This window comes from Rhagoletis pomonella, unplaced genomic scaffold, assembly GCF_013731165.1.
Source record: "Rhagoletis pomonella isolate Grant_MI unplaced genomic scaffold, Rhpom_1.0 Rhpom_scaffold_00011, whole genome shotgun sequence".
Classification (NCBI taxonomy): Eukaryota; Metazoa; Arthropoda; class Insecta; order Diptera; family Tephritidae; genus Rhagoletis; species Rhagoletis pomonella.
This window is the reverse complement of record NW_023458565.1, coordinates 29,516,498-29,530,153: the sequence shown is the minus strand read 5'-3', so window position 1 is coordinate 29,530,153 and position 13,656 is coordinate 29,516,498. Positions and strand designations below refer to the sequence as shown.

The 13,656-nt window shown below is 33.5% G+C and overlaps 1 protein-coding gene across 1 annotated transcript in view; it reads left to right on the top strand.

Annotated features, from left to right (window-relative positions):
• The window catches only part of LOC118746929 (toll-like receptor 7), a 38,512-nt gene extending 25,404 nt beyond the window's left edge, over window positions 1–13,108 (top strand). The window contains exons 2-4 of the mRNA XM_036480918.1: window positions 9,289–10,303; window positions 11,799–11,997; window positions 12,068–13,108. Coding sequence (XP_036336811.1) covers window positions 9,289–10,303; window positions 11,799–11,997; window positions 12,068–13,083 — 2,230 coding nt within the window. The 3' untranslated portion in view covers window positions 13,084–13,108. The remainder of the gene's footprint in view (window positions 1–9,288; window positions 10,304–11,798; window positions 11,998–12,067) is intronic.
• The last annotated feature ends 548 nt before the right edge of the window (window positions 13,109–13,656 follow it).

Here is a 13,656-nt window from a genome sequence, read left to right as displayed (position 1 = left end):
TTATATTCAACAATTTTTATGAGCTCGAGGCCGTATTAAATGCAAATTTATTGTGGAAAAGCAACAATAATTTGAAAAAAATGGTAGAAGTGATAGCTATTTCGGAAATCACCACATTTCCTCATCAGACTTCTTTCAGTAGGATTCGAACCGACGATCACCACTGACTCAGCCAGTTGCCTACGCACTGTGCTAAGTTTGTCTTGTTAATTCTTGTTGCTTATTTTCCACAATTTCACTTTGCTAAGCCATTAAATTTAAAAATATATATATTTTTTCATTTATATTCAAGAATTTTTATGAGCTCGAGGCCGTATTAAATGCAAATTTATTGTGGAAAAGCAACAATAATTTGAAAAAATGGTAGAAGTGATAGCTATTTCGGAAATCACCACATTTCCTCATCAGACTTCTTTCAGTAGGATTCGAACCGACGATCACCAAGAAAAAAAGGAGTATCTATTTAAAAATTAGACGAAATTAAAAAACAAAAACATTTTTATTTATAAAACGAAACCTAAAATTACATGTAAAAAAGTAAAAAAAAAAAACAAATAAGACCCTAAAAATTAAATGATATAAATAATTTATTTTTCTTTTTAAAACAATAACATCTAAAACTAAAAGGAAAATTAAATTGAAAAAATAAAAAAAAATTCTATCTAATAAATAGAAAAAAATAAAATGCGTTTCTGAAAAATTAATGAAATTAAAACAAATACATGTAATTTTTTTAAGACAATGAAATGTAATAATTAAAAGAAAATTTAAATAAAAAACAAAACATATGTTAAAAAATTCGCTGTCCGATGTTTCTAACCCGGATCTCTCGAATGGCACACCAGTGCCAGAGAGATATTTGAAAACCCTGTACCTATGGTCCGATTATGTTCATATTTGGTATGTATATCCCTTACCTATATGGAAGGAAATAACTACGCCAAAAATTTCCCGTTAGGTGATCGATACGATTGAAAAATCAGCATCTACGGTCCGAATTGTTTCATATTCAAAATATATATTAACTACTTATTTGATATGGACATAAATACTGCTTACGTGCTATAAAATTAAAATATTGTAGGTTTTTGGATCAAATTTGTTTACATATTACATTAGGGTATATCACTTCCATACAAAAAACAAAATCGATAATGCTTTTCCATGTGAAATATAAAACTTATTATATTTTAAAACTTCCGCCGAAATATTCCGGAAAATTATTAAGATTTACATGAGTTCTTTAATGAAAAAAATGTCAATAATTTTCTACATAATTACCTTAGAATGCTAAGGCTTAGATGATAGAAGAGTTTAAGCTTAAACGGTCTGGTAAACGTAAAATTTTATCAACGCAATCAAAATAATGAGGTTTTGGAGGTATTTTCCAATCGTGCTGAGTTTGGGTGAATCTTAAAAAATATTTTGGCGGAAGTCTATAAATATAATAAATTTTATAATTCCGGTGGAAAAAAAACAACTTTTTTTTTTGTTATACACCTTCATGTATATTATTGTATACATACAGAAAGAAAACATTCATTCTAAATGTCTGCCTTTGTCCTTCACGCACTTCAACGCTGGGGCATCTTTTGTAGCAAGCCATGTCCCCTAAAACTGTCCACAATTTGTAATCCAGGTAGGTCGGAGGAAATGAAAGCGGGCAAATTATTTTGGAGCCAAGTTTGGGTCCTGCCGGAGAGTTTTGGAACTGAGGTTGGTTAAGCGGCTTAACAACAGCTTCCAAGACGGTTTCTTGGTCAACTTCCGCCCTTGTTCTGTCCCCTTGTTTTGCAGAAATGCAAGTCAGTGACCGCATCGTAAGAGACATCCTACCAAACCATAACTGGAAGTGGATGATGACCCTTTTCGACGCGTGGAATCAGTTCGAATAAGTCAAGGATTTTGTTAATTTAGTAAATTTTGTTTTTAGTAACCTTAACAAACGCATTGACTTATTTTATTTTGTTTATTGATTTTAGTGCACATAAAAGTTTGTTTTAAATATTTTTGTTAAGTTAATTTATTTTTAATATGTTTCCAATTTCATGACGCAATACTGTAGGTATGTATTGGTAAAAATAATGCAATCAACATAAATATACAGTAGTAGGTAAAGTTCATGTACGTACATACTGAGTTTGTAGTATGTACATATGTACATTAGGGTGGTCCAAAAATGCATGCGGGAAAAAGTACAGTCGGGATTTTTATGCTCTAACCCCCTATTTGTTATTTTGAAATCAAAAAATATTTAGAGGTCGCTCAAAGTGCCCAAAGTTTTCCATATATTTTATATGGGGAAAAAACATCTTTTCGTATAAATGGTATAGAATTCTTATAAATCAATATTTTTCTAGCAGAAAACTCTCTTAATCTGCAGGAGATTCCCAATAATAATACGCAGTTATTTATTTAACAATTTTTTCATCGCAACTATAATTTATAGGTCCGCCAAAAACCCACAAAAACCCCGAAAAATTCAATGGGCGGACCAATAAAAAATCGTTAGTATTAAAAAACTGGTTAAATAAATAATTGGTTATTATTATTGAAAGTCTCCTGAAGAGAACCAGAGTTTTCCGATCGAAAAATATTGATTTTCAAGAATTCTATACCATTTCTACGAAAAATTTTATTTTTCCCATATAAAAATACATGGAAAACTTTCAGCGACCTCTAAATATTTTTGATTTCAAAATAAAAAAAAATAGGGGTATACTTTTTTCGATATAGAACAATCCTAGGGGGTGAGGGCATTACAATTCCAACTTTACTGTTTGTGAACCACCCTAATGTACATACATACATATGTACATATATGCAATCGTCCCCGAATCGGAAGGCAATTACCCCTGATTTTGGTCATTTCGTTATTTACGCGCCAATTTGGTCATTAAAATTTCCTTTTCTATTTGTCTTCTGATTATCAGCTAAAGAAAAAAAATACATACATAAATATGCGTCCATGTGATTTTTTGTGGTAAACAATGTTAATTGAAATGTAACTAATTAAGAAATAAACAAGACTTAAGACCTTCTGCATATTGGTCTATTTGTATGTAAATGCGTCAAATACAATTTCACAGTTGGTCGCGCATAAATAATACATACTTATATGTATGTATGTATGTATATATGCATGTATGAATTTATACATATATTTTAATAAATATACACATAATGCTATCAATCTCAATCGAAAACAATGAATTATAGATAAACAAAAACGCAAAAAGAAATTATCTACTTGCAGCTTAGATTTCGAAGAAAATTTTACGAAAAAAAAATATTCAAATATGCAAATTTGATAAGAAAGCAATCGCACAGCAGCAGCAACAACAACGGCAAACGCTCTAGAATCCGTGAACCTCCATTAGGCCTGCGGCTCAAGCGATAGTGGAGGCGCTGACGTTGCACGGTGGGCAGGAAGCAAAGATAGGTTGCATAAAAATGTCGACAAAAACTGAAAGCAGGGTTGTATTTGTTGATATTTTTAGGTTAAGAATCCCTTTGAATTGAAATCCTAGCTGCTCCTGTTTTAAAGATATCAACATTTTACATAGTTATGATAGGACCGACTTTTGCGAAAGAGAAAAACATCCTTGTGCGTTAAATATTCAACAATGTATGTGTGAGTAAATGTGTGTATATTTATTATGTGAAAATATAAGTTTATGTAAGTTTTTAGCCGGTTTCAATCGTTTCCAAGGCGCACCACGTAGAGGCAACTTACTTTGCACCTCTTTGTTCTTTTTTTGGTTTTATTTTTTATATTTTTTTCTTGCTTTATTTTTTTATATTTGTTTTTTGTTTCCTTTTATTTTTTTTTGTTGGCTTACCATATAATATAGTCACGCATTTAAGTATTTAAATATTTTATTATTTAGTTAAGTTTTTATATATGCTGGAATGAAAATGTCATTACAGTTTTCTTCAGGCGACTCACAAAAGTTGGTTTATCAATCATATTTATTTTGAATCTATCCCAGAATTTAATGAATTCCCTATGAACTGACTTCCCGGCCTGCTCGGACCATAATCCTAAACTATCGTTATTCAAGAATGAAATAGATTGCTTTAAATGTTTAAGGATAAAATGGATTTTGACAGTTTGAGAAATTCCAGTACTTTTCAAAGCTGTGCGGAGTTCGTTAAGATTTTTATCAAAATTACTAAGATCCGCTTGTTTTGCGGAAAACCATGTATTCACGATTCTCTCATGGCTTTGAACGAGGCAATATATTTGGTATTGTTTTTACTGAGAGTTTCTTCCATACAAACTATGTTCGACATTTTTTTGTATGTGGAAGACACTGTCAGCAAAAAATAAATAATTGCAAAAAATCAACGAAATTTTCTGGTAACTTCAGACTTGCACTTTACTAATTGGCTCAAAAGCTACATTTTAAACATTTTTCTAAAAGATCTGATTAGAAATTGTGATCAGATGAAAGTGTCTCCGAGCCAATAATTTTGTACGGCACGGTACTTATAAGTAATCTAGGTTTCACGAAAAAAAAATAAATAAATACAAGGTAACATTAAAATATCAGTCATTTGTTTCGTTGCTGTGAGCTTGTTTCAAAACTTCTGGCTTTTGCTATAATTGTAAAACTCTGTGCATGTCATTTTAACGTATTTAGGTACATACTTATATTAATCATCAACTATTGCTTATGCAAAACGTGCTACATTTAAAAAAAAAATCGCATATGAAAGAGCATCAACCCAACTCGTAATAATTTAAGTATACAAATTTTAGTATTTAGTATAGAAATATTCAATTGAAATACGCCAATATTAAAATAAAGCGCTTTGCACTTAACGGATGCTTTTTCATAATTAAGTTAAAAAAAAAATTTATTTAAATTCCATGCTGTCTGTAATGGGATTTGAACCCTGACGCTCTGGAAATTAGCAAATTGTGGCAAGCATCTTCGTGCACTCAGCTACAGCCAGACATGTAGATGTGCATTCAATTGTTCAGTTTAATTCAACACCACGTGTGCGTGGTATGAAAGTATTGTTTTTAAGTACGAAATTTCAAAACGATAATCAAATAAAAAATATTCATGTTTACTATGAGTTATTTCCCCCAGCAAATTCATAAAATTTTTCTTAACATTACAACGCGTTTTTGCTCTCAGCGTAGTCATTTTTAAGCAAAAGTTGTGCAATCAAATCGAAAACCGGGACACTTAAATGAAACCCGGGACATTTTAAGGTTGGACCGGGACACCGGGACAAATAGTCTAAAACCGGGATATGTCCGGGAAAACCGGGACGTCTGGCAGCCCTACAAACAAAGCGCATACTTTCATGCGATTTTCTTTATGATCGCATTTGTGTTCTGGATGTACAATAGTCATTATTTCCTGACAGAAGAGTACATAAATACCAAAATAAATCTCATACAAGCTTTGAATTTATTTACTTATTATGAGGAGTACCGTTGGCCTAAGTTAGAGCATTTTCATTTCTTGCACAAGCGCAGTGCGACTTGCCTGCGCTACTTGCTTATAGCCTTTAATAAAAAATTACTACCGTATTATATAGCATACAATATTGTATACATACATACATATATTGCGATATTGAAAGTGTTTGTAATGAGAAAGTTCACGCTACAGAAAAAGGTAATTGTGGTGTTTTATCTAAGTTGTATAAATCTCGATCTCGGTAGGAAAAAATGAAAATGTTTCACATTGATTTGATCCGTTTTAGTGAGTTAAAAAAGGGGAACAGATTTGTATGAGATTTCTTTTCGTATAAATATGCTCTAATTATCGAGAAGTACGCCTTCCTCTTTTGCAAATATATCCTATCAGAAGTGTATAAAATGTGGATATCTTTAAAACAGGAGCAGCTAGGATTTCAATTTAAGCGGATTCTTAACCTTAAGATATCAACAAATACAACCCTGCTTTCAGATTTTGTCGACATTTTTATGCAACCTATCTTCGCTTCCTGCCCACCGTGGTTGCTCTCGATGCCGGTGGCGTTGGCGGTTTCGGTGCTGTGCAATTGATAACTCCAAAGAAACCGAAGCATGGTGGCATATAAATATGTACACTGGCTGTCACAAGTATGTAATACATACAAGTGAGCCCGCAAAAATTTAATTTTACTTCTTAATTCCTCTTCAAAAACCTAAAAAATATTCCAAATTTTAGTCAGAGTCAAAAACGATCCGTGCGCCGAATTTTATCTAAATCCGCCAAGCCGTTTCTGAGTGAAGAGAGGTGTCGGTTTTCATTTAATCACAGTTTAAATCATCCGATACGACTAAAAAGTGTTCTAACATCAAAAAATACAGCTTTATTGCACATCTTTTAATTTAAAATCTCATTTTTGAAATTCAAAACTGCTTTTCGAGTAGTTGGCAACCCTAATCAAAAATATTTTCAAACTAAATCTTTCGTATTACTCTTATTTTAATATTTCATATACCTTGTAGTATATTTGACTTTTCAACCAAGTGGCAACTCTCTTCAAAAGTATTTTCAAAACAAAAGCTTCTCAATTATCTTTCGTCTGACATTGTACTGACTGGTGCGCTAAGTTGATTCGATTTTTTAAACACGTGGCAACCCTCTAGAATATAACTTAGAAACAAAGCATTTTCAAACTCATTACGATTGATAGCATGTTTTAATAATTCATTTAACTTAAAATACTTAAAACACTTCAAAAATTTTCTAACTAAAGATTTCTTTACACTCTTTCGTTTGACAGCTATATTTTAATATTTCATATAATATGTGTTTCATTTTATTACATTCCACTTTTCCAAAAGGTAGCGACCCGCCTTAAAATATTTTCAAAGTATAACCGTCTTTGACCTCTTTCGTCTGATACTGTTATTGTACATATTTCAATAACCTAATTGCCTCAATTAAAATTAATTGATTTTTTAAACATGTGGCAACCCTCCGAAATAGTGTTCAGAAATTAAGCCTTTTTAAACCCATTTTGATTGATACCCATCTTTTAATGATTTATTTAACTTATTAAATAATTTGAATCTAAATTTTGAAACAGGTGGCAACCTCTTCAAACAAGAGATTTCTTTACGCCCTCTCGATTGACACCTATATTTTAATATTTCAAAAAACGTATGTATAGTTTAATTAAATCCGGCTTTTCAAACAGCTGGCAACCTTAAAACTTAGAAACAAAATAGTTTCACACCAAAACCTTCTTAAACTTCTTTCGTCTGACACCCATCTTGTGATACATATTTCTTGTTTTAGCTAATATATAATAATTTAGCCTTAATTCAAGTTAAGTTAAATTTTTTAAACAGGTGGCAACAGTCGTACATGCAGTTAAAAAGTAAAGCCTTTTTAAAACTATCTCATTTGATACCCATATTGTAATAATTTATTTTGCAGGTGGCAACTCTTTCAAAAAATAAAACCTTTTTGCACATCAGCAGGCCAAGCAATTTAATTAGAGACAATTGGGGTGTTCACAGTTCGTTCCAAATTTGTCTGAAAATGTAGACGTCTACATTTTGAGACATTTTTAGCATCAAACTGTGAGCACCCCTTTCTAGCAGTCGTCGCAAAATCGTCTCAAAACTTTGCTGCTGTTGCCAGACATTTCTTCCTTGCGTGCATTTTTTATATGTCGCCTTTCGATTATGTTTCTGAAAAATTGTAATTATTTAACCTAATTACCAATTTGTAATATTTGTCTTTTCCTTGATTTGTTTCTTTTCATCAGAAATTGCGCTCAAATTAAATGCAAATACAGAAAACGTGCCCAATAAATAAAAAAAATGTGATTAGTATTGCCATAATGCAACTCTGCTGCGAGGTTGCAAAATGTAGACGCGTAAAAAACATACCTTTGAGTTTGACAAAATGTAGACGGCGTCGTTTTCCAATTTTGTATGGGAAACAACAACACCACAGATTTTACGGTTAGAAAACGTCTTAAAATGTAGACGTCTACATTTTGAGACACTATTTGGAACGAACTGTGAACACCCCAAATATAATAATAGCCGTCATCGATTCGCCAACAGTTAGCGAGTGGCGAAACGAACGAACTCAATGAGGTACAAACAAACTCGCTATCGTCTATCCGTGCCAGCTAACTTTGTTGTTGCTTTCACATGCAAAATTCTTCTTTTAGCGACCGGAACTCAAACATAGCGAGCGAGAAGTGGCGAATCGATGACGGCTAATGAATTGATATTTTTCGAATCGAAATCACATTTTTCGTAATATTACTTATGTATGGTACGTCCTTGTCGGCCGCTGTGGTGTAGTGGTAAGCAGTGCGCGCTTCCACTGCGCAGCACCTGGGTTCAAACCCTGGTCAAAGCAACATCGCAAAAAATATAGAAAAAAGGTTTTTTCTTAACAGCGGTCGTCCCTCGGCAGGCAATGGCAAACCTCCGAGTGTATTTCTGCCATGAAAAACAGCTTCTCATAAAAATACAATCGCCGTTCGGAGTCGGCGTAAAACTGTAGGTCCCTCCGCTTTGTGTGACAACATCATGGCGCACGCCACAAACCGGAGGAGAAGCTCGGCCAAACACTAACATATGTGTAAGCGCCAATCTATTATTATTATTATTATTATGGTACGTCCTCAAATGAAATGACAAAATTTAGGAACCAAAATTTTGAAAATTGAAGTGGCTAGAAAAAATGGTAAGCTTTTCGGGACTGCGAGTGTACTTATGTACATCTATATCAATATATATAAATTGCCTACAGATATGTACATTAGGGCGGGTCAATTTTATGGGAGATTTTTTCGACTATGCTCGTATAGCACAGAAGGATTCTACGTGTAATTCTAAGCTGATCTGCCGAAGAAACCATGGGTCTAAAAGCAATTTGGAGTTTGCCAAATTGCGAAGCATTTTGCTGTAGTGTCGTAAAGAATGACCAATGGTTTCCTCGCTAAATTTGTTTAGATTTACCTGTAGAATCCTCCTATGCTATACGCGCATCGTCAAAAAAATTTTACCCGCCCTAATGTACATATGGAATTTTTTTTTAAATATTTTTGTACATATGTAAGCATGTGTATTTCTTTGAAGATAACATAAGTATATGCATATATGTACGTTTCTACTGATATAGGCTTTGTTGACGCGCTGTCGCCGTCGGAAGCTTTCCATTCATATTTATAAACATAGTACATACTATGTATGTACATATACATACATATACACCACCATTACCATTTTTTCTGCTTTACGAATGCTTATTTTAAATGAATTCCTCTTCTTATTCGTCTTTTTTATTGCTTTCCTATTTTTAGATCGGTGCCTGAATTACCTTTTCGAGGGTTATCAAATGTGGAGTATCTCAGTGTTGGCGACAATGAACTCGAAGAAATCCCAAAGCACATGTTGAATCATATGCCAATTGTGAAAACATTCGATATGGGACGTTGTCGCATACGTTCCGTGCTGCAGGATGACCTCAAAGGCATACAAATGGTTGTGAATCTCTTCTTGCCCAGCAATAATATAAAACGTTTGGATAAGGGCGCATTTCCGACCAGTTTATTTACCTTGCATCTGGGACGCAATCAAATCGAAAATCTCAATGGCACACTTCGACATCTGGACAAATTGGAATCCTTATTCATTAATATGAATAGAATCAGCAGTTTGGATAATGAGCTACCCGAATCGAATCGCTTGAAATTGATTATGGCACAAAATAATCGCTTAGATCGCCTGCCGGAGAGTATGCGCTACATGCACAAGCTGGAGAATTTGCATGTGCAACACAATTGCATACGCACCTTTGATGCTATCTTCAAGCATGCGAAGAACTTGAACGAATTTCATGCCTTCAACAATGAGATCGAGTATCTGCGTCAGGATGATTTTCTGGAATGTGAAATGCTGGAGGATATCGACTTTTCGGTTAATCATATCAAGTCTTTGAATAATTCCCTTTTGCCGCTGAGTCGTTTGTATCGTGCCAATATTTCATATAATGAAATCGAAGAATTCTCAATGAACGAGATTCGTGGTTTGGTGATGCTGCGTCATTTAATGTTGAATAACAATAAAATCAAACGTCTCACCGGTCATCAGGAGAACAATATCGATCAGAACTCATACTTGTTCGAGCTTAATTTGGATCACAACGAACTGAAAACCTTGGATGGTGCTTTGATGGGCTTGAACAGCTTACGTATATTGAGTTTGTCCTTCAATCAACTGGAGCGCATTCTACCGGAGGATTTTATCGGTTTGGCGAAGTTGGAGATTTTAGATTTGTCGCACAATCAACTATTGACACTGAAGGAAATGGAGAGGGTGAGTTATATTTTCAATAATATGTATGTAGTGCACAAAAGAATAGAGAAATGATTCGGTCGAGGTCTTTGTTAAGTCTTTCGCTAAGCTGCAAAACCATAGTCTCCGGAAAGGGTTTATAATTGATCCAAGCAATCAATCAACCTGGGTCGCATTCATTTTAGGGAGAGCACCATCGGTTTAATATACAAACTATGCGAACACTCCAGAAGGAATAGGTCCAGGGATCACAGGACACAGAACTAAGATGTCTGTTACCATGGGGAGGTATCGGAACATAGTTCAAGCGGAAGTACACGCCATTAGTCTGTCTGAAGAGTTAAACTAACGAAGGAACGACCGGATGGACAAGATCTTCGGCCAGTAGGCAAGATAGTTTGAACGATTTTTTTTATTCTGCCACGAAAGTCTTACACAAAAAAAGCTCCCTTGCCAACTTTCATGGTGAAAAGCTCTTTTGAGAGAAATCATTTATGCATGTTGCAAATCGAGATGTATATTATTTTGCTGCCGCTGCTCCAACAGTAGCAATGGCCGAGTGAGCAAAGCACTGGCGTGGCATTCAAGAGATCCGCGTTTCGAATCCTTGGGAAGTTAAATTTTTTTTAAACTCAATTTTTTTCATTTCTTTAATTATCTTTTAAGTTTTAGATTTTATTGTTTTACAGATAAAAAAATTTGTATTACATTTAATTTTTAGAAACTTATTTTATTTTTCTTTAATTGCAATTTCTTTTAAATTTTACATATATATATTATTTTTATTAATTATAGAAACTTGTATTTTATTTATTTTTTCTTAATTTAATTTTCTTTCAATTTTTACATTTTATTGTTTTACAAAGAAAAGTATTTTTATTTGAATTTCATTTAATTTTTAGGAACTTATTCAATTTTTTTTTATATGACTTTTTTTAATTATTAAATTTTATTGTTTTAAAAAGAAATTTTTTCAATTTCATTTAATTTATAGAAACTTATGTATTTTTTCTTAAGCTTTCTTAGCAAAATTTCGTTTAATTTTTAGATGTTATTGTTTTAAAGAGAAAAATATATATTTTTTTTATTTAATTTTATTAGGAAGTTTTTTAATTTCATTCAATTTTTAGGAACTAATTTGGTTTTTCTATTTAAATTTTTTGTTTTCGTTTCTAAATAAATTTTTCTTTCTAATATCAAAAACATTTTGTTTTTAATTTCATTAAAATTTTAAAAAGTACTCTATTATCGTTTACTTAAAAAAAAACATATTTTCGTAAGTAAGATTTAAGGGTTAAGACAAAACGATGTATGTATGGTTTCAGCCAGTCAGATTACGAGAAAATTCTAAATTTAAAGATGAAATATGTAAAATCTACGTAGTATAGCACTTATGTATATATAGAAAAATAAAAAATAGGAATCTAAATTAAAATTTTTAATTTATCTACAGAGAAATAACCACGAAATTTTCTAATATTTTTAAATAACATCAGTTACTTCTATTATTTTCCAGACATTCCTTCCAAATCTGAAAATTTTAAAGGCAGCCTACAATAATATTACAAGATTGGAAAAGGATTTCCATGGCTTACCCGTACTGTGTCAAGCCAACCTTACGAGCAACCAAATATCATCGATTTCTTCCGAATTAGTTTCGCAAACGAGGTGCATGAATCACAATGTTCCTGGCAAATTGGAATTGTATTTAGATGGTGAGTTACGCTCCATATTCTTCTCTATTTCTTAATTTTCAACGAACCATACTCATATGTGTTCTTGCAGACAATCCAATACTCTGTGACAATCGCCTCAACGAACTATGCCCCATTATGCTGAAGCAAGAGACGCGCATACGTGGCAAATCACAGTGTTTCGAGAGCGACCAAGAGGTTTGCACCGTTTTGCCAATGTTGTTTGTCAATAACTATCCATTGATTATACCCACGCAATTGAGCCAACAAGTATTGGCCAATGCGAAACCCGTCGTCATAGTACCGCTACTCAATCAGCCATTGAATAATGCAGATGACGTGTTGCCACCTTTGATTGCGCCGCTAGGTAAACCGATTTTAAAGCCAATAATAATTGCGCCATTATCAGCAATCACTCCAACCACAAGTTCCACTACGACGACCACCACAACAACTACTACACCCGAACCTATAGCCAATGAGAAGGACGAAACTTTGGAAGCACCGACAAAGCCAACAGCGCCAATTTTGGAAACTAATGAAACAGGCGATGCTGAGCATATTCATGTTGCGGGTAAACCAAACATGGCTGAAGGATATGCAGTGACAACAACCACCATAACTTCCGCACCGAACACAGCCAAAGAGTCACCGAATATGATTGATTTGAATAATAATACAATGGAAACAACATTTGATGGCAAAATTGATGCAACAGTTGGCGAAAAGGTGCCCACAGCAGAGGCCGATATTTTCAAGGAGACAGAAGAGCAACCACTACAACCGCCGCAGGTTCTTTCTGAGTTAACTAAGATCGTGGCTCCTCCAGTTGCGGTAGTGCCATCATCGGCTGTTGCTGTCGAAGAGGTTGCTGAAGTAGCTATACCGAAGACAGTATCAATGGCGCCACCAACTGAGTACGCCACTGTCGAATATATTCCAAATTTGGATGAATTCCTACCGGGAAATCGTCAGCCGCCGAACGTACTCGAAGAAGATTCGAATTCGAATTCGGTGCATGAAGAATTTCCGTCGGTCGTTTTGGCCGATCTCGATAATGCACCGCAAAGTCTACTAACACCAGATGAGCCACCCGAAAATCCTTAAATTTGTAAGAAGCACAAAAACAAAACAAAAAAACACAAACACATCTACATTATTAAAATTTAAGTTTTCCCCCCTTTTGTGCTGTCGTCTACTCCCACTTCAGGTTAATTATAAATTAATTTAATGCTGATTATCGTATTTAGTTTTAGTAGTTATAGTTGAAAGTTAAATATAATTACAGTTTGTTTCAATTTGCATACGCACATCTAAAATCATGTATCACACACACACACACACACACACCCACACTCCCGTGCACACACATACAACTTAAATAAGGCCATACGCACTCTCAGTTCTACATACATACTCGTATACACACACACACACACACACACAGCCACTTAAATAAGCACATATCCAACAATCCCAACCATATTTAATGTTAAAATATTTCAAATTTTAAGTTATTATTTTATTCTTTTAATTTTTAACTTTAAGTTACTGTTTCTCTTGCTGTAGAATTTAAATGTGAAAAAAATAAATAAAAAATAAAAACCAAGTGAAGATATTCCACGAGCAATTAACGAATCAAAGCGAAATATATTGTAAATGTTGATTTATTGTGACTAA